General features: G+C 44.2%; 1 protein-coding gene across 2 annotated transcripts in view; it reads left to right on the top strand.

The window, feature by feature from the left end:
• Positions 1–25,339, top strand: part of LOC120453472 (GATA-binding factor C) — a 34,656-nt gene extending 9,317 nt beyond the window's left edge. The window contains exons 3-9 of one of the 2 annotated variants that reach the window (XM_039638202.1): positions 4,282–4,568; positions 4,911–5,070; positions 11,570–11,715; positions 19,390–19,533; positions 23,022–23,208; positions 23,305–23,492; positions 23,846–25,339. In XM_039638202.1, the coding sequence (XP_039494136.1) occupies positions 4,282–4,568; positions 4,911–5,070; positions 11,570–11,715; positions 19,390–19,533; positions 23,022–23,208; positions 23,305–23,492; positions 23,846–23,872 (1,139 nt within the window). In that variant the 3' untranslated portion in view covers positions 23,873–25,339. Of the gene's footprint in view, positions 1–4,281; positions 4,569–4,910; positions 5,728–11,569; positions 11,716–19,389; positions 19,534–23,021; positions 23,209–23,304; positions 23,493–23,845 lie in introns of both variants that reach the window. The other variant, XM_039638201.1, reaches the window with a different exon arrangement.
• The last annotated feature ends 480 nt before the right edge of the window (positions 25,340–25,819 follow it).

The following is a 25,819-nucleotide window of genomic DNA, read 5'->3' as shown; positions in this document are numbered from 1 at the left end:
TGGTAATACGTCAATTATAAAGCAATTAATAAGCCAGAGAATTCCTCAATGGAAAAAAAGATGTGTAATAAAAAACATATATTTTCCAGGGCGGTGCGTTGTGCAATGGCATAACTTACAAGCTGCTGCTGCTGCAGCTACTTGAGTTATTAAACGCATTATCATAAATGCAATTGACAACTTATGACTAATGATAAGCTGGCATGCAACGCTGATCCGGGGGCTGCAAATAAAGTGTTAATAATATAGATGGCAGTGGCGGTGCAGTTTGCGCTTAATAATGCAGCCTGCCTCTGTCAGTCACTCACTCACTCACTGGGCCATTCCGTCAGTCCATCAGTCCGTCAGTCTGTCAGTCTTTCAGGCAGTCAGGCAGTCCTGCGGGCAATCTCGCAGTCAGTCAGTCGGAGTCACGCAACTGCAGAAAGCAAAGAAATAATTAAAACAAACAAGCGCGCAAAATGCTAAGCAGTTGAGAGACCCAAGTTTCAGCTTCAATTTTGAGCTTCAACTTCGGCTACTGTTGGAGGTGCACTGAAAAAAAAAGTCCCATATGAATGGAACTAACTTTGCTGGTCTTAAACTCAATAAGAAAAACTAGTTTCACACTTTAAAATCCTTTATTGGGTGATTGGGCTAGATATGGGTACTGTTTAGGTATTTTCAGTGGCTTGCTGAGATCAATTTATTCTCCCTGTGCACATCTATAACTATCAAGGTGTCTTCGAGCAGCCAAAACTGACCTACCTGCCGAGCTCTCGATCTCGCTGCCGGTTGGCGGTGGTGGCTGAAACTGGAATCCGTTATAGTTTATGGCCCGTTGTCGGTTGTTGGTTGTTGGTTGCTGTTTAGTTGTTGCTGCCGCCGCTGCATGCTTAAACAATTTCCAATTTTGGAGCAGGTGTAACAGCGCCGCCGAGAGACACTTGACCGCATTTTGGAGCCACGCGCCTACAACAGCAACATCAAATCGCCCGTTGAGCAGGTGAAAAGAAAAGTCCTTGTTTCTCGAGGGTAGCTCTGGCTATAAATTAAGCCACCGCCTGCAGACATTGTGCCATCGAGGGGTCACGAAGGAGGGCGCTCCTTCTGCAAGAGCGGCAGGATTGCCTCGTCCTGGCCGCTCGCATGATTGATTGTTGCTGCTCCTTGCTGGCAGGAAGCAGCTGAATCAGCCAAATCGTCAGCTGAATCGTAAGAGTAACCGAGTTAAATCCACTGACAACTCACACAAGTTGCCCGGCAAACGGTTAAAGAGTCTCGTTTCACTCATTTGCGGATTTGATTTCCATCGATTGATAAGAACGCCCAGCATCTCGCACCCCTAATCCAATCCCATCCAATCCTTTTCTGCCTTTTCTGCCGGCATTGGTGTGAATTTAATTTACCAAAGAGACAGAGAACGGAAAATCCTTTTTGGACCTTATCTAGATGGGCCTGCCACTGCCAGCACCACCCTGCTCTGCTTTGTTGTCCTCTCACACTGAAATTTAAATGATGCTGATGCGATGGCCGAAATGATAACTTGGCCGGCAGCTGATGCATTTTACTAATTGAAGCCATTTCATCTCGCTGCTTTTCTCTTTGGCTTTCTGGTCTTTTGGCCTTCTGGTCTCCTGGTCTTCAGGCTTCACCTGTTTGGCTGTCATCTTCAAATGTCCAACACGTCCGGCTAAGTGCACACGAGCCAGCCTACGTATTTATATATACATACATACATACTGGTACATATCCGTATATTTGTATCTGTACATTCAGATACATTAATTATGTCATTCACGTCGTCGTCAAGCGTCAGCTTCGATTGCAATTAAAAGGCGCTTTAAGCCGGGGATTTCGGGCTCGGGTTCGCTTTTGGTTTCGGAATACGGTTTTCGAACCTGGCTTAGATGGACAGGCGCTGAGAGCGTTGAGCGCTGTCAAACGCTTTTAAAACGCCACAGAAATGTCCAAGAGAGAGGCGAGCGGGCCAAAAGAGAGCGGCGGCTTTTAAGGCTTTGATCTGTCAGTTTGAAGAAATCAAGCGCAGGCCAAAAGCTTCAAAATGTTGTTTTTTAACCGCTTTTGTGGCTCTTGCTGTTTTTGTTGCTGTGTAGAACGTGTCAGCCTGTTTTTTGTATTTTTTTTTTTTTGTTGTTTTGGCCTGGAGACGACCAAGGGCAGCGTTTTCCACCAGCACGAGCTTTGCATACCGCCAGAGCAACAACAATACAACATTGGCAGCACAAAAATGTCGTTCTTTTTGTTTCGAGTTTGCAACTTTAATTGCTGTGTACTCAGCTTGATTTATTAGCGAATTGTTTTATACGACCAACAGCCACAGTAAACAGAAAAAAAACACGAGTAAGAAACGAGTAATCTGTGAGTCATAAATACGAGAATACAATATAAGTTGCCATATAGCTTGGGATTAACATTAACAGCCCGCTGATATCGCCAACACCATCGGCAGGCAAATTGAAAGTTTCGCCATGCCAATTAAAGAACGCATCGGACATTGATTTGGCAACGGGCTGAAAGATGCTATCATCCTCCTTCGACTATATAATTTAGCATGACCAATGGTATTATTTCCCTCGATCTTGCCAAATTACATACAATCGATACGAACCGCACCAAGCCGAACCAAATCGATCCGATGACGACTTCATATATGGGCGATCTTGGGCATCTTTGTGTCGTTGGCGCAAAAGTGTGAACTCGGCAGCGCAGATCGGGAAAAGCAATAACCACATTTGATTGAGGCATTGCACTGGGAAAAGTCTGGCCAAGATGCCAAGATGCCAAGATGCCAAACATGCTGCAGTCGTTCCGGTGGTGATGCGTCTGCTTCTGATGCTGCTGCAGCAGCTAATTTCTATAATCAGGCACACGTACATATAATATCGCCACTAAAGCACTGTTATTAGGATAATCAAATGGATATTATCGCAGCCAGCGATCCGACCAAATCAGCGATACAACGAACCGTCGATCGGGTTCATGTATGCTTGCCTTCTACCGATCACTGAATACCCTTTCTTGAGGTGGTAGCTACCACTTTCTGGCATAATTTCAGAAAAAGCTACTAATTATGCTGATCTTAATGCTTGATTATAATGCAGAAAATGCCATGATCAAATCACTTAGTTATGATTTTTTTAAGTTAGAGCATTCCCTATTCCTCCAACCCCTTGCTATTTAAAGTTACCTCTCGACTCTCGTCTTGATTTGGCCTAATCCATCTCGGCGTGCAATGAACTGACCTACTGTTGGCCAACCAGCCTGCAACGCCGATGTTGCTGCCGTAGATGTTGCTGCCGCTGCTGCTGCTGCATAATCAAAAATAATTCCACATACAAACAAGCCCCGAGGGCCACTGGGACTTGCGACTCTTTGGGGAGCTGCAGCCAATATTAATGATAATAATAAGAATAAGTGCGCCCCAAACAATTGCAACGTGCCTGCCCCCTTTGGGTAGTACCCCTGCCCACTAGACCCCCCTCCCCTCCTCATGGAAACTACAAAAAACACCCGCTGCGAGGATATGGGGATCTGTCGGATCCGTCGATCGGACGACTGGGATAGGATAGGATAGGATCGGATCGGATCGATGGAGTAACCGGCAGCATTGGCGCACATAAATCTCACTTGGTGTCTGCTAAATTATACACTGCCAGACATTTAGGCTACACTTTTAGCCCGGCCAAAAGCCGAGGTGAGCCGGCCCGAGCCGTTGATCGATCTTTTTAGCTCTGGGACAAAAGTTTAACGCGATTGTTTATGATACAAATTAAACAATTTATGACAATGCAGAAGTCCCAGTCTCAGTTGCAATCGCAGCCCCGCTGCACCCTTTACCCCAAACAATTTGGCCAGCTCTTCGGTCTTGGCCATATGCAAAGTTGGCCCGAAGGCCGCGAGCAATGAATGGTGGTTCCTTGGCCGAGTGTTTGCAGTATGGTGGTCAGAGGTTCTGAGGCGGCTCCTTCTCTCTTTTCGCTGGCTAGCTGGCTGGTGTTTCATAAATTATAACGCAGCTTTTCCGCAAATTTGCGCGGCAGCCACAGAGGATGAATAAAAAAAAAGAAGAAAATAAAAAGAGAAAGAAAAACACCTCAAAAACAACGTCATTTATTATGAATTTTGATCGCTTCTGGACGCGGCTTAGTCGGTTAATCTTCGTTATAAATTTGGGCCATAATTGATTTAATGCAGCATTTAACTTGATGCGACGCACAGCAAGAGTTTATTAAATTCTTAACCCCTTATCACCGTTTTTTTCTTGTGATTTCCTTTCAGCATCCCGCATGCCCTCCACCCATGCCTCGCCCCAAGTGTGCCGGCCGCACTTCCACACCCCGCTGAGTCCCTGGCTGACCAGCGAGCACAAGTCCTTCGCCCCCGCCAGCGCCTGGAGCATGGGCCAGTTCGCCTGCCCGCAGGAGCCGCAGGTGGAGCACAAGCTGGGCCAGATGGGCCAGAGCCACCAGACGACGGCCGCCTGCCAGCACTCGTTCCCCTTCCCGCCGACGCCGCCAAAGGACTCCACGCCCGACTCCGTGCAAACCGGTCCATCCGAGTACCAGGTGAGTGGCACCGACGTTTTATCGATATGCCCAGCGGCACCATCGAGCGATCGGCGATTATTTCGATTACCGAAAGCTTCTTAATGGGAATACAGCAGATACCATATTAACGAATTATATTGATCAACTTAACGTCTTAAATATTGCAATATTCATTTCTTTAATCGTCATTATGAGATCATCATTTGAATTTATATTGGTCGTCGATTATTGTTGAACATTCAACAGAGGCATAAAATACTTTGCTGTCGATGAAAGTGCCTTTAAGATTTGAGCTTAACCAGCATTTAGGTTTAATGAAGCCTCATGGTTATTCAACTTTTTTCAACAATCTTCTTACAGGCCGTGATGAACGCGTTTATGCACCAGCAGGCCACGGGCTCTACCTCACTAACGGACGCCAGCTGCGCGCTGGACATCAAGCCGTCGATCCAGAACGGCAGTGCGAGCGGATCCTCCGGCAGCGGCACCACCCACACGTCGACGCCCAAGCAGCGCGAAGGTACAGCCAGCACCACTAATTCCAGCTCCAACTCTAGCAGCAGTCAGCACCAGCAGCAGCAGCAGCAACAACAGCAGCAACAGCAGCAGCAGCAGCAGCAGCAACAGCAGAGTAGCAGCAACACCACCGCCAGCAGCAACACATCCGCCTCGTCCTCCGCCGCAGCAGCATCCCTGTCCGCCGCCGTAGCCGCCTCCGCAGCCACATCCTCGAACGGATTGTTCGACGGCACGGCGCAGGCGTACAGCAGCGGGGGTGGTGGTGGCGGCGGGGGCGGTGGCAGCGGCAGCGGTGGCTACGATACCAGCAGCTATGCCAGCTATCACCATGCGGCGGCGCATCATCAAGCGGCCGCTGTGGCGGCGGCGAATATGTTCCAAAGTTCCTCGGTAGCGGCGGCTGCAGTGCGTCACAGTATGGCCGCGGCGCAGGCGCACCACCATCACCATCACCACCACAGTGGCCACCACCACGGTAGCAGCTCGTCCGGATTGCATGGGCTGGGTGGCTCGGTGGGTGGCACCGCCGGCATGGGCAGCATGAGCGGCAACAGCGCCGGAGCGGGATCGCTGAGCGGGCACAGTGGCGCCGGCAGCAATGCGGGCAGCAATTGCCTGGACGTCAAGCCCGTGCGGACCAAGCCGCGGACCAGTGCTGGTAAGCAAGACAAAAGCTTATAGACATTATGCGATCTTGGTGTGGGTGAATAATCATTGTTACTCGCCATCGATTGTTTAATCATTCAATTATTACTATTATTACGTCGGTGTTGTGTGTGCACAGCGACTGCCTACAAACGTGCATTATTTTCATTAACAATCAGCAATTACAATCTATTCAGTTTGTGAAACAAAATGCATTGATTAAGCATTGGATAACGCGCTTTGTATGCAGTCTCAAAGTGAACCACTTATTGTTTAGTTTTCACTTTAGTTTTAGTTATCATTTTTGAATAACCCCTCCATTCCACCACCACCACCCCCGCTTACTTTGATTGCCATTGCTCTTTCACACGCTGACGTGGGAAGACCGAATGTGAATCCGCGTCCGAACTCTTCACCACTTAACTCCTGCTCTAAAAACCCATTCCCCACTTGACATGTGCTCGGGAGCAGCATGCTGGCCACATTCCCGCCACTTGAGCATGTTTCCTGCCTTCGCTGGCCGCGTAAAAATATGCAGAAAGATCCCAGGGCAAGGGCCCTTCCTCCTCCTCCTCCTCCACCTCCTTCTCCGCTGCCGTTGCCGTTGCGTATACGCGGTGTATTCGCCTGCCATGAAATCAGCACATTACAATGACAACAACGGCAACAACAATAGCTGCAACTGCGGCAGCAACTTCAATGCTATTGTCAACGCTTTGCTCGGCTCCACTGGCTCATGATGTTGCTGCTGCTGCTGCTGCTGTTGTTGTGGTTGTTAATTACTTCATGTTGCTGCTGCCTCAGTTGCCTCTTCTGCTGCTGTTTGAAAAGACCCACCACACAAACAAGCACACACATTCATTCGCATTCGCTGCGGAAGTTGCAGACTGCTGCACCTGCTTTAGCGTTGCGTTTTTGCATGGCCCGACAGCAGCAGCAGCAGCAGCAACAACAACGACATCTTTATAGCTGCCACTTGGGCCGTGCGTGAGGGTCGGACCGCTGCTGCCACAGCCAACCCCCAAAAACAAGCAGCAAAACAGGCAGCTAAGGAAAACCAGCTGGCAAAGGCACATACAACGGCAGCATTAGTCACAGCAGCGATATTAGCCATACCAGCGGTATAAGCCGCAGCAACAACTCTGTTGCCAACTTCTGTTTAGGCATAAGTATGTGAGAGACGGCCGCTTTTGGACTGAAAATTAACTTTGATATGGAGAAAGCATGTTAATATGCGTGCAGAAGCAAAGGACAATTATCTGTTGATGCAGTTGGCGAAGAATTATGAAAGCAGCCAAGTGGCAACGGCAGCATTTGCCACAAGTGCAACACTGCAACATGGCAGCATTGCAACATCTAAAGCACAGCAGAGCAACACGAACTGTTGACGCCTAACGTCTAACCTCTGTTAAGGGCAAATTGTTAGCCACTTGCCGCACACTTTTCGCACCACCACTGCAATTGTTCGCTTGTTACAACACAAAGAGCACACCTTGCTTTCCAGCTGCACCCACCAAATGCAAATAGATCCGTAGCCATATCCATATGGGCCATATAATCATGACTGTATAACAGCCGCAAATGAGGAAGCCAAAGGTACAAAAATACAGAAATACAAAAATACAAAAAGGCTAAAAAGAAAAACAGAAATACCTGAACAGGCAGAAGACGACGCCTGACAAAACGCTTGCAGATTTTATTTTATTTCATTCTCTCGGCTCGGCGACAGTTTCCTTTTTTTCTTCTGTATTTTCTTTTAAGCCTGGCCTTAACTAACCAAGAGAGGCAGAAGACAACAAAAAAATGAGAAAAAACATTGTATGCCTTCGTTAGTCCCGGCAGCAGCATCTTGTTGCCTGTATTTATTTATCGTTTATCGCATCGCTGGCGATAAGTTTTTCGGGCGCAAGAACATGTGTTGTGGCTTTTGTGGCTCGTTGCCACTGCAACTTGGCCGGCCAGCGAATTGATTGGATGCCATTTCGGCTTTTGTCAGGTGAAAATAAAAAATGTTGTGAATGAGCTTTAAGTAATTGATATGGGTACGGACACTGGACACTCGAAGCTCGCAACTCGCAACTCGCAACTCCCAACTCGCAACCTGGGACCTTCATCTTTCGATTGTGGGTTATGGGATATGGAATCCCCCGATCCGCAAGTCCTCCGATCCTCTTGCATACCTCACTTCACTCAATCAGGAGGCTTTAAGCCCCGAACGGCGAGCATTGTTCCTTTGTCCGCGCTTTGACAGCTGTGGCCTCAAAATGAGGCGCTTGCCATTTATTTGCGGCATGCTCCCCCAATCCCCTGCAAACCCTATATGCCCCTAGCCCCCTCCCCCGCCAAACCCCCTAACCCGCTAACCAATGAACCAACGCAATTTATAACCCCTTTTTCGATTCACAGGCAGCGTGCCAATTATTCATACTAGGCGCATACTTTTCATTTTTGTCCTGCCACTTTTGTTCAATTTAATTAATTTCATTCGTTCGTTGTTCCTTTCGAGTATTTTATGCATTTTCATTTTGAAATTTTTATTTGAAATTTTCAAAATAAACAACAACAGCAGCAACAACTACTATTTACTCACACATCCATGTGTCTTTTGTCTTGCTCACCAGTAATTGTCTCTATCTTAACTATCCTAACCAGCCCATAAATCTGTATATTAATCCAAACAACTAATTAAAACGGAGATTCTCAGGATCTCCCCCTCTCTCTCACTGCGCTGCCCACATGCATGAAAAGTCCAACAAATTAACGAGAAAAAGGTACAACACATAAATTCTAGACAATTATGGCCCACTGACGCCAAATGTCAAATCAAGCAGCAACAGTTAGTTGGACCTTTAAACCCCAGACGACGATGGCCAAGAGAAGAAGGCTGCCAAATCAGGCCCTAAAAACAGGTTCAGTTTCGGTTTCAGTTTCAGTTTGGGTTTGGGTTTGGGTTTGGGTTCGAGATTGGGATTGGAATTGGGTTCGAGTCACTTTTTTTCCTCTTATTTGTGGGACCCAGACAATGTCACACCGTAAAAAACAAACGCAGACGAAGAAATACCAAAGTGTGCACAAATTTCCAGGAAATTACAGCCAGATGACTGGGCCCATGGACCACAGAAGATGATGTAAGTGGTGGGGGGTAGGTACGAGTATAGGTGGAAAACAGTTATAAGCAGGCTACTAAATCATAGCCCAACCTGCTACGTGTCTCGCTGGAAAATGAAAATGAATAAAATACGAGTATATAAACAAGGAAAATAAAACAGAGGAGGGACAAGCCACAAGAGTGGAGGCAAATTGAAACCAAAACAAAGCCGAGGGAAAATCTAAAACAAATGCCTGTTGGCCATAAAACACAGTCAAACACACACAGCTAAGTTGAGGTCCCAGGATAGCTATACTCGTAAATAGGAATCGAATCAAAATGTAGTTAAAACCAAGAATTCCCAGTGCGCGTGCGCAGCAGCCAACTTCGTTTTGGGACTTTATTCCTTTCAATTTCGCCCAACTTGGCTGCTTCTGCTTCTGCTGCTGCTGCTGCTGCCTTTTTGTGTTGTCAAAAGTGGGCACATAGGGTAAAAACATCATTAACACGTTTGATTTATTAACTGCCGAGTGGTTATTCCGATTGGCCGAGGAGCCCCGCAACTTTCCGGGAAGCTGAAAAACCCCATAGAAAACCAGCAACAATGGCTAGCCACACTTTATGGCTTAATATGCAACTTGCACGGGGGAGGTTCGCCTTTTATGCTAAATGCAAACCTTCCGTTGTTCTGCTTTATGACAAACTAATAAATGCATAAAGTTTTCAATTTTCAACTGCTTCTGTTCGAGGCGCAAACCGAAGACAGATGTTGCCATTAATATGCATGACTGGGGCAGGTGAAAATTTATGGCTAAGAGAATGATACAAAAAACGAGCATAGAAAACGCACAGAAATTCGCAAATTCTCGCTGCTCGAGAGACAAACACCAGAACTTTTCTTCGCCCTGCCATAATTTATGCACTTTTAATTCAGTGGGTGTTGCTCCACTGATTGGCGGCACTTTTGCGTCGTCGAAGCAAAAAACGAAAAAAGGAAAACACGCCCTGCGGCAATTAAAAAGTGCCATAAAAACCAAACAAAAATCCACGAAAAATAAACCAAGGCAGCACAAACTTGCGATTAAATGAAAACAAATGAACTGTTTATTTAACGCGCCTGGAGCAGTTCACAAAAAAGAAAACAGGAAAACAAACCAAAGAGATTACTTTGCCACATGCTGTCGCCGTGGAGTTGGGGAAAAACACGCAGAGCGCTTTATTTAATTTCTTTGAAAGCTCAGAAACAAAATGCCTGGCATGCCAGGAGACAGGACGCCACAGGACTCCACAGGACACCGCAGGACACGTGTGACAATAGCTGCGTGAACCAAATCACGTGAGGCAAACCGTCCGAAAAATGAAATTAAAGCCCGGTTCTGTCATCAAAACGCAACTGGAATTCCCCTAATGGCATTTCAGCAGGCGACCGGTTGACAAACGCACTTAATGAGATCCTAACCTTTTGCTTTTCTGTTTTTTTTTTTTGGTTTTTTTGTGGGTTTTGGGCGCGCCTTTGGCCTTTGGCCAGTGGCTAATATTCAATAAAAAGTTATGCTCATGTGGCCATGTAAAAAGGTTGGCTTAATTAATTACGCCAGAGCTACCAAAAAGTAGCGTTAAATCTTTCAGTTTTCTTTGTAGCATAGCTAATGTGGAGGGGGTGAGGGGGCTTTTCGGGGGAGTGACTTTATGACTAAATTTCAATTTCAAAACAAGCGCACAACAAACAACAAAGACACAAAGCATTAAACGCAAAAACAAACCGAAATAATGAAGCCCATTTAGTGGCGTCATTAAATGAGTGAATGGGGCTTAGGTGGGGGGTGTTCCAAAAGTTCCAAAGAGAAAACTCTGGCCCCAAAGAAGACAACTGTAATATGGAACGTTAATAACGCGTTACATTTGCAACTTCATCTCGCTCCCTCGGGTCAAATCAACTCTGCTTACAAATTATGACTAAACTTATTCAAATGAGTCTGACTTACAGTTAGCCCTGGGGTGCAAACGAGAGGGCCAGCTCCGGTTAGAAAGAGAGAGAGAGAGAGAGAGAGGGAGAGGGAGTCGCAACGAACTGCAGTCACTAGAACGGAGCCGCTGTCGCTGCTTAATTAAAATGTGTAAAGTCAGCAGCGGCAATGCGGGAGAGAGACGGAAGCAGGCCTAGCGAAAGAGACGGGGCTACACAGCCGACCCCAGCGAATCCATCATTTCCGCTTCCATGCGTTTGCCCAGCAACCCAAAAAAAAAAGAAAAAAATAAAAGAAAAGGAATGGAATGGAATGGGTAAAACCAAGAAAAAACTAAGGAAAAATACAGCACAACCAAGCAACATACTCACAAAAAACAAAAGACATCAAAATGAGAAACAGCTGAAAAATGTTGCCCTCTACTACTACTACTACTACTACTACTACCACTGCTGTTGTTGCTGCTGCCGCTGCTGTGCATCATGTCGTTGTCGCGCGCTTTGGGTTAACATTAACCCATACAAATGTGCGGACGGCAGTGCCCCAAGAAAGTTCGCCAACACAATTGCCCAAGAATGCGACACGGAGAAAAATAATATCCCCATTAAAGCCATTTTTCAGGTCACCTTGTACACATCACTAATGTCTGCAACTAAAACTTTAATTACAATCCGAGTTTGCTGCAAAGTAATATGTATATTTCTCCATTTAGACTGTAACAAATCATCTATATTATTAGAGCAAATTTTATCTTTGCGGAACGCCATTAAGTAAATGCATATTCTGTGTAATTTTTGCAGAGGGACGCGAGTGTGTGAATTGTGGCGCCACATCGACGCCACTGTGGCGACGCGACGGAACGGGACACTATCTGTGCAACGCCTGTGGCCTGTACTACAAAATGAACGGCCAGAACCGACCCCTGATTAAGCCAAAGCGAAGACTGGTAAGTTAAATAGTTAAATAGTTAAAATGGTTGATAAACGGATATATGCGACCCGCTGTGCCAAGCATCCACACATTCGATCAAATTAACTAATAAATTCAGCAACTGTATTGGGATATGGGACGCAGTTCCTGGGAAATCGCTGCACATGAGCATCAATCTCTGGCCACGTTTCTGTCGCCAAAGGCCATAAAAAGCAGCGTGAAAGTTCTCAAATGTCATAATACTTGTACGATTCCGGGAACCAGAAACTCTTTACGTTTCCCTGATTGGAGCTGTTTTGGAGCGGTTGGCGAGGTATGGGTATGGGTATGGGTATGGGAAAAATGCTTTCGATTTGAATGCTGGCTGATAACGATCGAGGTGCATCATCATTATCACTTAGCGCACTAAAAACATAATCAGACAGCAGCCGGAGTTTGTGTGTGGGTTAGGGGCTACGGTTTTTATCGAGCTGGATCATCAACAAACTATGAAAATATCTGTAACCTTGTCGCGGTCAGGTTCGGTTCTTCGTTTTCTTGTCGTTTATTTCATTGGCGCCAGTACGCAACGAAACGAAAGACTTAGGCAACGAACGCGAGGAGGCCAGCCACACGAAAAATTGGTCTATTAAAGATGCGTAAAAAGGCAGGCAACAACCATAACAACACGGCCACAAACAAACAAACTGTTAAACACTGCTTCGCGTGGCTCGGCGTTGATTTTTTATTGGCATTTAAATCGTATGCGTTTTGATTGCATAACATTAACATAAATAAACCATTATTATCCCCGCTGATCCCCGCTGACGTAGGGAATTCCCAAGAAATTCACAGCTGGATCCCCATCTGAATCCCAGCCTTTCGACCAGCTTCACTCGCAGATCGACGAGTGTGTTTGGCCATTGGACTTCTACGTTGACAAAATATGCAACAAATTAAAATTTATGTGGCACTCAGCTGACTTATGGACCGAATGATGTCGAGCCACTCACTCCTTTCACTCCGGTCGGGTCGCACAGGATGCGGCCCATCAACTTCAAATGTCCTTAGCTGCTTGAAATGCAATTCAATTGTGTTTAGCCGGCCTTCGCCGAGGGCTGACCATTGAAATCACAGTGAATTGGCCCCGAAACTCGTTGGGTGGCAATTGTATTGATCTTCGGACGAGAGGCGAGGGTCAAGTTCCGCTTGGAGTTTGGCATGGATTTCGCTTGGCTTTGGCTGGCGAATTTTGCATACGATGCTGATGCGCTGCTGCACCTGCAGCTAAAAGGGGGCGGGGAACCGGTCCTCATTGTCTGCTTTGGGGCCGCCTTTAATTAAATTTCCGAATTGTATGAAAACAGTCAACAAGCGCAAAGCCCAGCAATATTCTCTGTTTCTGTGCTGTGCTGTGTTGTGTTGTCTTGTGTTGGATTTTGTTTGGTTGTATATAGCTGTTCGAACCCCGAGCGCTTGGAAACAGAACAATGCAAATTTTTAATTTATGTATTTTAGCCCGCAACTCAGTTTCAGTTTCAGTTTCAGTTTCGGCTTTAAATTTTTCTGTTTTCAGTTTTCTGTTTTCAGTTGCCGGCCCCGTTCGCTTACATATGTTTTTCCAGTTGTTCCGCCGTTGCTCTGCTGCTCCTTTGTTGTTGCTGAACTCTGGCTAAGCAGCCCGCTGGCGTCGCAATAATTGCATTTAATTATAAGGCCCGAAAACTTTTATAAGCGTTAACGTTTCGTTTTGTTTTTGCTTTTAGCCGCCAGGCTGCCCCTGCCCTTACTCCGCTGCCATTCAAAAGCAGCCAAGCCTTTACATTGGCAGCCTTGAGTGTCATTTGTCACTTTTGTCAGATAGTGCAGATCGAAATGGCTGAAAAACAATATATATTTTCTTGCAAATATCAACAGATATCGGTCGAACATTAATTCTGATAACCTACCTTAAATTTCCAACAATCATTTCCGATTACTACACCTCAAAAACAGTCTGTGTCTATAGCTAATTGCCAATCCATGTTTAAACGCCGCGAATCCGCAAAGAACACTAAACTTTAGCTGGGGTCAATCGCAGTCAACAGGCAGCTGCTCATCTCGCCGATCGTGACTTATATAATCAGGGGGGCATCGAGGGGGGCGAAAAGGGGCGAGACTCGGCGCTTGCATTTTGCATAATATTTATGCCTCAGTTGCTGCCAGCTTAATTTATGCGAATTTTCACACAGTAAATTGAACAAAACGACGGCCACGTCATGGCAAAAAAAAATAAAAAAGAAACAAAAACAAGAACAAAAACAAAAAGCGAAGCAACAACAAAGTTAAAAATTATTTATTCTTACGCTTATTACATTGGCTTATGTCACATTTGCATGTCGCTGCATTGAGCGTTACCAAGAAAAGCGCTGTCGATTGCCATTTGGAAATCGTCGTTAGCAACAATAAACCCATCAACACTTGACACAATCGCTTATGAATGCATTTGGAGAATAGAGCTTAATTAATTATTAATCCGCGGGCGTATATCAACGCTAACAGCTCAACAGCTCAACAGCCAGCGGTTAAAGCCATAAACCAGGCTTAAACGATCGCAGCGGGCCAACGGATTTTGTGGCCAACCCACTGAGAAGCTGAGAAAGAGAGAGCCACAGTGAAAACGAAAGAGACCCATAGAGAGAGAGAGAGGGGGAAAACTAATTAACACATTTTGGGGCCAGCTGTGGAATCTCGGGTTCCCCGTGGGAAAATCGAATCGATTGTAGGCTGTGACGTTCAGAAATTAAATGCACAAGGGCAGACGATCGATAATCGAACGACAGCCAAATCAAAACTAAAGCAGATCGAAGGGGAACAAAATAAAATCACGAAAAAGGAGGCAAGCTGGCAAAAAAGTTCAATGCACGTTACTCCTTTTGGCCTCTTCATCATGATGATCGTCGAACGCAGCCAACGGGGCGTATACGCAATCGCGGGCATTAAGCTTGTTTTGCTCGGGGTTTTTTATTTTTTGCTTTTATTTTGTTTTTTTTTTTTGGTTATTCTTATTTGGGGCGCTAGGAGATCTTGTTAAGTGGGGGCCTAATGTTATTAAAATGCACTTGGGGCCACAAAAGCGAGCTGACGAACCTGATCGGCGAAAAGAAGGCAATGCAGCCGCGCAGATCAATTAAAAATTAACGATACGAAGCGCAACGCAACGCAAAAACGGGGCGTGCCAATAATAATAATGAAAGAGGCTCAAACCAGGGCTCAAATGTTGCTGCAGCCCAGCCAAAAGGGTTGCCCTCCGATGATTAAGGCCAAGCCAGTCTTTTGTCTTGTCTCTTTACCTCTCATTTTGTATCAGCTCTTTTTATATATTATACATTGTTTTTTTTTTATATTTTAGTAAGCTTGTTAAGCGGGAATTCAGCAGCTTTTGAGCTGCTTTCGCTTTTGCTCGCCCTCTCTTTCCAGCGACAAAATTTATGGTGACTGTTTAATATGCAAATGCATAATTTTGCACAGGTTACAGCACACACCCCACACAGCACCCCACCAGAAAAGGGTTGCTTATGCATTTTCTAACCCTTTTCCATTTTATTTACAGACAATGAACACGCAGTTAGCTGGCTTCAGCGGTGCGGGGGGAGCTGGGCGAGGGGCAAGGGGGTGGTGCGCGTGTCTAGCGCACATTCATTTTGGTCAGCCACTGACCACGAGGCTCCACTGGCTCCACCTTGCCTCTTGGCCGGCTCCATAATTTATTTAGGTTCGCGCTGCCCCCATTCAATGGCCAGTGACAAATATTAATGACGATTTTCATGCCTTCCAATGGGAGCTAAGGTTACGGGGGGTTGTCTATTGCAACTATAGTTTGCTTTAAATGCAAGTCACTGCACTAAAAGAAAATTTAGTGTTATTACCAACAAAAAACAAGGCATATTTCATTGACATTTACTAAGCATTTAAGCATCTATCTAGTCATATCTTCTTTGTAATACACATATTTTATTTAACATTAAAGCCTCCGATGCTTACATAAAATACCCGCCCATTTCTCCGTGTTTAGGGTCAAACTCTGGTAGTCACTGTGGCTGCTTAAAATTCACAACAAAGGCCCATTGACATTTTAGCATTTGCATGGGACAAAAAGCGAATGTTCGTCCGTTTTATTTGTAAACCTCCCCAGTAAAAGCCGCAGTCTGGATCGTAAAATTCATTGAGCAGCATTAATGAGCGACATTAATGGCTTGTTCTGTTTGCTGGCCATATAACATTTTATTGATTTTTTATAACCAACTCCACTCCGCAGGGGCAGGTGTGATTTTTAGCAACAGTTTCGTGCCAGGTCGCAGCTTGAGCATGGAAATGAGTTAAGCTGATGTTTTAATTAGTCAAATTAGCTGCAGGGAAAGCCACAAACCGAACTGAGTCACGCCCACTTAAGTCAGGAACGCATATAGTAAAATACGTAGAGAAGTAAATGAAAAGGAAAAAGGAGAGCATAAAATTTGAATTTTTAAATTAAATTTCACAGTCAGAGATACGCGCTCACCGTTCTGAATGTAACTGCCATGTGCCAGACGCAAACTCAACAAACCCCATTTTGTCCCCACATTTTTTTTCTGCAGCCACCCGATGTACAGCATCAGATATAGAAATTTTCTGCCCCGCTATCTTTAGTTATCTTCCCTTGATATATACTACTATACGTACATACAGCCATACATATGTATGTGTAAGTGTGAGTGGGTGGCTCCAAAACAACCCCCAGATTGAGGGGGCGGCCATGCGCTGTGAGCCAAGTTAAGGGTAGACTGAAAAGCGACTGGGAAAAATTTAATGAATGTTTTGTTAGATAACACAGATACGGATACAGATACAGCCAAGTGCTGGGCCAGGAGAAGATACTGAAAAGCGAGCTGCACAGGGATGCCCCAAGTGAAAGATGTTACACTGAGATACGGATATTACATCCACTGGGCAGAAACTCGTCCTTCCTCCTCCCTAACACCCCAACACCACAACCCCCAAAGCTCCCATGTTTCCCCACTTTTTCGCCAGCATCTTGACTGTGTCCCGGCTCGTATCTCAGATGGCAAAGGGCATTGCCACTGAACGGCGACTCAAAAAGAGAGCGCACAAAAGCTGCGCAATAAATAGCAGTGTAGTGGGGGAGAATCTATTTACTCGGTAAATATTTACTTAGCCTTAGCCACCCGTTTTCCCCCCGCCTCAAAATGCCCTGGCATCTTTAGCTCTGTGTTTCACTTACAATTAAATATTTAAATGCCTGTGTTTGTGTGGGTTTTTTTTGTGTGTCTGTGTGTGTGTGAAATGAAAACGAAATTTGCATAACATCACAAAAGCAAAGAAAAATCTTGGCGATAAGAAGACGAGTCGTCCATTTTGTGAGCTTTATTTTAAAAATATATAAATCACACAAAGCGCAGCAAAAGGTGTCAAATGTGCGGCCGCCAGCAGAGCGAAAGAGAGCGATATTAAAGCTAAGAAAGAGACAGCGAGTGCCGAGGAATATAACAATGCAAACGCATTTTGTCATGCATTGATAAATCACAATTTATGGCCACAACACTGAAAACCACAATGCCAACGGAAAAACAGCGGAGGTCACAATTGTAGCAATTTAATTTCAGTTCAGTTATATTTTTATAATTATAATATGAAGTGTTTTTAATACTATATTTTAGTACATTTTTACATTTGTTTATTTCAAGCTAGAAAACGTATGAATTCATTTCATAGACATGAGAATTTCCTTCTTTATTTGTGAAGCTTATATTCGGAACATTTCATTTATTATCTTTTATGTTGCGGCACATGAAACATTCCTTGTATGTCTCTTGCTTTTGTTTATTAATCGCAAGCGCCATCTTGTTTTGGGTGTTTGCTGCCGCTGTTGCTGTTGTTGTTGCTGTTGTTGTTTTGGCGCTTGCGCTTTTTGCATTTCAATTAAACCCCAAACGCCTGTCAATGTCTGACAGTTTGTCAATTTTCCCATCAAAACCCCCGCCCCCGAGAAGTCAATTACGCCCCTCTCGCTCGCACTTTGCATGCAGGCGATGTGACATTGATTTATGCGATTTGCCGATTGTCGATTGTTGGGTCCGTGATTGCAGTACTTACTGTACCTTATGTTGTGTTACGTCAGGGCACAGAATCAATGTGACACTGTTGGCCAACAGTAGTTGGTGGAGTCTTAAACGCACACCCACCGAATGGGGGAATGGAATGCGAAACTGTGATCCTGTTTTTGCTGCTCCTCGAACTGTTTTGTTGCATTGTCATGTTAACAACTTAATTTATATACGCTTAAGCATTTCGGCCAAGTTGTCGTCGCGAGAGTTGTCGTCTGCGAGAGAGACTGCAGCATAATTACCACAAAACTTCCAGTTTATCCTCACCCATCGCACCCCTCGTAGGCGTTGAAATTAATTTTGAATCTCTCACTTTTCGCATTTCGGGCCGGGCATTTCGGTCCGCGTGCGCTGTCTGCAGAAATTGTTACAAGCTCGTTAACACAAGACAGTGCCACCAAAAAAAATGCAGACACCAGCACCAGTTCAGCACAGCTCCCTTGCCGTATGACCTCTGATTTATGTTAATCGCCAAATCGGGAACAGGTGAGACACACAGAGCAGAGTAGAGCCAAACCAAAACCAAACTGATCGAAATCGAGATCAAGCTGCAGATCGAAGTCGAATTCAAACTCTGCGGAGACGAAGGCGAAGGCGAAGGCGATTCCCTTGTGGCAGAGGCAACAATTAAAAATCAAAGTCAAACATGATCAACGCCAGTTTAAGGCCTCGTAGCCATGTGTTGTACCAGCAGCATGAACAAGCCAAACTGGAAGGCTGCACAGAGCGAAAAATCCAGGGTTCTTTAAGATATATTTTATAGAGTTTTATAATATATAATATATATCATTTCAATCAATTTGTCACTTAAACAATATATACAGTTCTTTATATTGGGTATAACTTTTCAAATAAGATTGTTTCCAGTGCACTTATAGAGGGGGCCATGCCATAACGAAGACCAAAACGCAGACAAAGTCTGTACTACAGAAATGGGGGGAGGGATCAGGAACAGAGGCTGGGGTTTTGGGGCTCTCGATTCTTGGCTCTTGGTGCTCGATTCTTGATTCTCTGGGCTCGTTGCTCGATTCTCGATTCTCGGTTCTTGTAGCCAATTCGTGGAAATTTAAGCGTGGCACAGACATGATCCCAGCTTGTTGTTGCTGTTGTTGCTGCTGTTGTTTTTGGGCAGTTTTGTAAAAATTGTCATTTTAATGAATTGATGCTGCTGTTAACCCAAGTCGAACGCAAGGCAGCCACAATTCTGTGTCTCCGTCTCCGGAGTTTCAGAGTTCCAGAGTTCCAGAGCTCTTTGGGCTCAAGACTCTTTCGTTTAGTTGTATTTTCATTTTTTTTCTTTTTTGTTGTTGGTATGCCATCTAAAAAATGTTGTTGCCCGGTGTGTTAAGCAACTTTGTTTTGGGAAGGAGGCAGAATCGTAAGGGGAGGGGCCACAGTTTCTTGTTCGTGTGGCTGACTTTTGTGCGTTAGTTTTGGCGCTGTTCAATTAGCCGTCGTGGTTGCAGCATTAGCATAATACTTTTTAAGGATATTAAAAATACATAAAAATAACCATAGTTTTGGCCACTATCTAACCCTTTTCCGTAAAATTTTTCCTCCATTTACAGACCCTGCAATCGCTGCAGAGTGCGGCCAAAAGGGCGGGCACATCCTGCGCCAACTGCAAGACCACAACCACAACCCTTTGGCGACGCAATGCCAGCGGCGAACCCGTGTGCAACGCCTGCGGATTGTACTATAAGCTTCACAATGTAAGTATCTGCACAGAACTATATGCCTACAGTTTGGCAAAATGTATCTGCAAAATACAAAGAGTTGTTAGCGAAAAGAAATCAGAGATTTCCGTTAGTTTTCATTTTCAGATAAAATCAAGGCAATAAATACTAGATTTTGCTGCAAACATAAAGATCCCGCTTGCTTTATCAGTGTATATCAGCTCTATTAGCCCGCGAAAGCATCCCCACTTTGTATTGATTTTCGATCCGCGCGATTTAACGCCACATTTAACATCAGAATCGGACACTCTCTCTTCGTGAGTTTTTGCCGGACAGGAAGCGCACGCACCCGGGGATTAAATGTGACTAAAATGAAGTGTCTGGGAAAAAGGGCCGCCCCCTTTTCCGTTTTCCGGCCACCCCAGGGGGTTGACTGCCGTTTAGCTTCCACATTTGTTGCCGCAGCAGGTTGCTGTATTGTTACCCTCATGATGATGAATGCCTGATGATTATTTAAAGATGCCAGTTAGCCACCACCCACACACAACTCACCCACCCAGCAACTTGGTATCGCGCGATAAGCGTCTGGTGTTTGGCTGTGAAAATGCGATAAGCTTTCACCCGATTTCCCAGTTATGGGCAACGCGTGGCAGGATGCTAGAAGATCTCCCCTTTGCAGAGTTAATTTATGTAATCGACTACCAGGCTAACTGCATTCAATTGAATCATGTTTAGACCAGCCGTCCCCCTCAAAACCTCTTATTAAATATTCATTAGCCACGCTTTTCAGGGGATAAGCTCAAGTTTTTCCCCCACCTCAAAGTTTTTTTTCCTTTTTTTCAGTTGGTGTCGTTTTTTGGGGTTTGTTTTTCTGTTTTCTTTTTGCCTTTCTTGTTACATGGCCTGCAGTCAAGTTTTAATGAGTTTTGCGGTTGAACTTTTGGCACATTTACATGTCAGTGGCCCTTAAGTGATGGGCCACCTGTCTGGCCCACTGTGCCGCACAGTGGCTGTGTGGCAAATTAATTAAGTTGCGGCCGCAATTTGTGGCCACTTGCAAGCAAAGCGGCTGCATTTCGATGCCAATCGGCAAAGGCGAAATATTTTTAATTGAGCCCGTCCATAAAAGGCAAATATCAAAGAGCGAGCATGGCACACACTCTCGCACTTTTGCTCTATTTTCCGTAATCTGATTTACACAAAGTAAAAACTTTTCCGACATTCGAGCAAATGCACTTTGGGTGGCTGAAAAGGCGAAATTTATTTTTGCAAAAATTTTCCTTCAATTGGACAGTGGCCCATCTCGATAAGATGCCAATCAGCGCGCATTTTTGACATTGCCATTCTGCCATCTCTGTCTGCCCCAGCGCATATCTCTCTCTTTCTCTCTCTTTCCCCACCTCATTCGCTGTCTCTTTCGCGTTTTTTATGCTAGTGGCTTTGGTTGCTTTTCTGGCTTTCAGTTCATTTCAATTCAATTCGTTTGTCATTTCGAGCTACGCCGCCTGTGTGGGCCTCTAGCCAAAGTGATTGGCACATTTTATGGAAATGTTGCAGGCACTAGGAGGCATAGCACTAGTACAGTGGGGCTTTCCTAAGGGTCTCAGAAAATAACAAAAAAACTAGTTTAACTATATTACCTTATATTTGATCCATTTAACATATTGTACTAGTTTCCCTGACCAATCGATAATGCAAATATACATTCTAGTTGGCATATGCTCTTTAAAAACCCACAACCACTGTAATCTGGAAAACTCTCGTTTCTGTATCACCATTTTCCTCGTCTCTGGATATGCACTTGCTACACAGATCTGAATTTCTTATCTTCCATCTGCGCGTGTCTGCTTGGGATTTCCTTGAAATCGGAGTGGTATATCTTTGAGAATCAGCATGTTAATTAACGGCAAATGAGACAATTGTTGGGCACACCAAATAGTCCTTGGTCCTAGTCCTTTGTGACCTGCTCGGCAATGTCCTGCGGCGAAGTGACAATGAAGAAAATATGTTTGAAATCATAAAGGTGACCTAACGGTGACTGGCGCCGCTCCGGTGTCGCCTGTCTCCGGATTTCTAGCTCTCTCTCTTGTTATCCCTCGGATCGGATCTCGTGTGCATATCTCCCACATGGGTGTGGTCTGTGGGTGGGCTGATGCACTGGCTCCTTCCTCCCGGCGGCTGTCAAGTTGCCAGTCAGCTGCAGCGGCGCGTGTTCGCTCCACGCTCGATTTAGATTTTATGCATAAAAAAGTTAATCTGCTGAGCTGATGCTGCTGCTGCTGTAGCTGCTGCTGCGATGTGATGTGATGTGCTCCCCTTTTGGGGGGCTTTCCTCTGAATTCCTTAATGAGCTAGGCCTGGGCATTAACAACTTTATGCTTTGTTGCTGCATATCAATTAAAGCTCAAGAGATTCGCAGCTGCCGTCGAGTTGCTAATTGCCGCAATTTGCGCTAAACGCTCGAGAGACTATCAATTACGTGGGCTGCCCTGAGAACCTCCCATCTCCTCTAAATACCACGGGGTTTCCTTAGTTTTTCTATATCTTGTACATATTGTATACATACACTGTACTGTAAGTGATATGTTTTTGTCGTCAAATCAACCCTCCGCCGAATCTCGGCTCTTCAAAGTGCTCGCTCGGCAATTTAACAATTTCAGTATTTGCTTTTTCGAGGGCACAATCGAAAAAGAGGCACCAACAATGTCGTAATTCACGCCCAGGTAGCCCTTGGTCCTTTGTAATGTTACTATTTTTTTTCTTTCTTTTTATTTTTGGATGGTGGCTTCCCCTTCGGCTTTTGTTGCTAATGTTGCTGCTGCTGCTGTTGCTGGGAATGGGTAACCCAATATTGTAATTGTAGCGCAATGAAGCGCATGCTGCCGCTTAGATGTTCGCAAGTGATAAGGAGTTGCATATGAAGAGAGCCCAACAATGGCCAAGGGAATCGCTGTGCTGCAGCAGCAGCAGCACTGCAGCAGCAGCAACAAACGCTTCAAGTAAAAATATACTAAACAGAGAGAAAAAAAAACGGAAAAAACATTACCCGGGTGCCGTTGGGAGCGCTATCAGCGCCAACTAATCGCATTCGCAAATGTCGCTTATCTGATCGTGTAGAAATGCTTGTAATACTTCATTTTCACTTCCCGGTTGCACTCACTCACACAAAAGCATAGGGGAGACACACACACACACACACACACACAGACAACCACCCCTGTCTCACACAGACAGCGTGTGCAGCTAGCGGCATTTCCGGTCCATGAATTTGCATAAATTTGACCCATTTTAGTGGTCAGTCGCTGACTATTTTCGCCCACTTTTCGGCTCGTTTTTACTTTATTGATTTTCCACCAGCAGGCAGACTAGTGAAAAACTTAAGAAAACTAAGTCATAACCATACTAATTGTAAAATTAAATGCATAAAGAAATTTCATTTGATTTTGATTTTAAAAAAGAAGTGATTAAGCATATTATTTACCAAAGTAATTCTTAATAACTAAATATGTTGCCTAATTTTCCAGGTCAATCGTCCACTCACCATGAAAAAGGAGGGCATTCAGACGCGTAATCGCAAGCTGAGCTCCAAGTCCAAGAAGAAGAAGGGTCTCGGTGGCGGCTGCCTGCCCATCGGTGGCCATTTGGGCATGGGCGACTTCAAGCCGCTGGATCCGTCGAAAGGATTTGGCGGTGGCTTCTCTGCCTCCATGGGTAAGCATCTTTAAAGAGCCGCATTCGGTGCCCTTGGAGTTGGAGTAACTAAATAACTAACTCTGGTTCTTCCCCCATTTTCTACGCTCTTTTTAGCACAACACGGACACCTCTCGAGCGGACTGCATCCGGCACATGCGCACATGCACGGCAGCTGGTACACCGGCGGCATGGGCGCTTTGGGAGCCTCGAGCGGACTGCAGGGCGGCTTCTCCACCGCCGGCTCTCTCAGCGGAGCGGTGGTGCCCCACTCGCAGCCCTACCACTTGGGTCTCAGTTCGATGGTGAGTAGAAGAGAGTTCTTATACGACGGGCAGCTTTGTGGGGAAAGCTTTGTGCACAGAGAAAAATTGAGTAACTCAGGAACTGAATACAAGGAATTTATAGAATATTTATAATAAGTTCACTTGTTGCTTAACTTTTCAAAATGCTAATAATAAGTATATTTTGGCATTCTAATATACACTATTGGAATATGAATCAGTATTCAAATTCAAACAAGTTTATTCTCTATTATTTGAAACTAGCTTCTTTCTGATTCATAAGACCGTTTTCTCTGTGCAAACTTTTGCGTGGATTCCAACTGCTGAATTTTACTAACCTTCCACCTGGACCTTTCTCCTCCTTTCTCCCTCAGGGCACCTGGCGCACTGACTACACGTGATGGAGCGGGAACAACCTGAACAACAATCTGTTCAGTTAGAGCCGCAAACTTGCCCACGCCTGAATCGAAGCCAATTCGATCGCAGCAAATGGATGGAGATGAAGGCAAAACTAAGCAACTAAGCGGGACAACAAGTAACATGAAGTAAACTGACAAAACACAATGCCAAACTGAGGACTCCTTGGCCAGCAATTGACAGTGGCACCGAGCCCTTGACATACCAGCTAAATAAATAATAATAATCCGATGGAGAGTGTGGGTGCTGGTGTGGCAACTGGACGAACGCTGGCTATTCCTAATTGTAAACATTGCGTGCAATTTTTAATTATTTAAGCTTTGTCGCTGTTGTTGCTGCTGCTGCTGCTGCTGCTGTTGCTGATGTGTTGTTTGGCGAGGCAAAAGCCAAATGGCGAGTGCCGGCAGCAATAACAAAAGCCCCATTAAAATTAATTAAAGGGCTGCAGATTACTTTTATTTTATTTTTCCTTTATGGCTTTTCTGTGAGTGTTTGTATAGTGTTTCCTTATGTTTCATATTTCGCTTAATTAATTTAATTTCTCGCCGCAAATTCAGCGTATTTAATTGTGCTTTATGAACTGCCATAAAAACAGAATGATGGAAAAATGCGAGGGGAAATTCCATAAATATTTATTGTGTACATATAACAGAAAACGAGAAACAAGCACACAGAGAACTAAAATTATTATATATACAATAAACAAAAACAGTTACAATGCACGTCCAAAAGTAAACATTTTTGTATAAATTAAAAGAAAAAAGAAAAGATCGTAGAACTAAGTGAAGTTGCTTGTCCTAATTCGCAAAATGCAATTGAAAATTGCACAAACACTTTAGAGCGTATGCCTACTGTAAACTAGTTAAATTCTTAGACTCTAAACAAAACAGACGTGATAAACAAAAAGTAAAATCTATATATAAATATTAACATAACAAATTTCACTAGGGCGCGCCAGTAGCAAATGTAAAATAAATTTAACAATAATAATACAGTTAAGCAGAAGAATGATCTTTTTGATTGAAAGCAAAGGCCGCCGTCAACTTTTAAAACTAAAAACACACACTTAATGTTCAATGTTAATGCCTAAGTCTTAAAGCTATACACACATAAACATTAACAAAAGCGTACATAGACTTAAAAGTAATGTAATAAATTTAATTAAATTAAATGTTAAAGGCAATTTGTAAAATACATTTGTTAGCAATTTTTGTATAATTATAGTAAAAACATGAGAAAAAAAAAACACAAAAAAAGAAGATACAACTAAACATAAAAGTAATCCCCTAAGTTGTGTGTATAAAGCCAGATTAGTCCTAACCTAATTTATGTATGTTTATAAACAAAATACGATATGTAAAACTATATATATAAATATGATGTATTATGTGCTAAGTGTAAACGATAAATGTATTGTAATTTGGCCATATTGATAGTTGAATATATATAAATCAAAGCAAAACTAATGTTTATTTAAAATCGAAACAAAAAAATGGAAAATTGTATTAAATTTAATGGCAATCACCAGAAAAATCCACAAAAAAATCACAAAAATAAATAAAAATAATTTATGAAGAAAAAAATATATATAAAAATACAGAAAAAAACACAAAATCGATTCTAATTGAGGAACGGTAACTGAAGGCTCCGCCGATGATTAATTGCTTTCAGATGAGTGGACAGAAAATCGAAATTGGTTTGGTAATAAATCCAATAAGCAGCTATCGAAACTCGCCCCGCAATGATGTCTCTATAATGGCCATTTAAGCTTATGAATTGCTCTTTAAATTTCGATGCGTCTTTGCTACACAAGAAACGTGCCTCAATTTTTGATACACTGTGCCTATGTTGGTCATTTGTTATGCAGCATTTGTTGCTGGCCATTGAACGCATGAATTATGAGTTGTTTGGAGGCGTGAAATGGCATGTTC

This window comes from Drosophila santomea, chromosome 3R (genome assembly GCF_016746245.2).
Source record: "Drosophila santomea strain STO CAGO 1482 chromosome 3R, Prin_Dsan_1.1, whole genome shotgun sequence".
In the NCBI taxonomy this organism is placed as follows: Eukaryota; Metazoa; Arthropoda; class Insecta; order Diptera; family Drosophilidae; genus Drosophila; species Drosophila santomea.
This window is presented reverse-complemented; position numbering and strand designations above follow the sequence as displayed.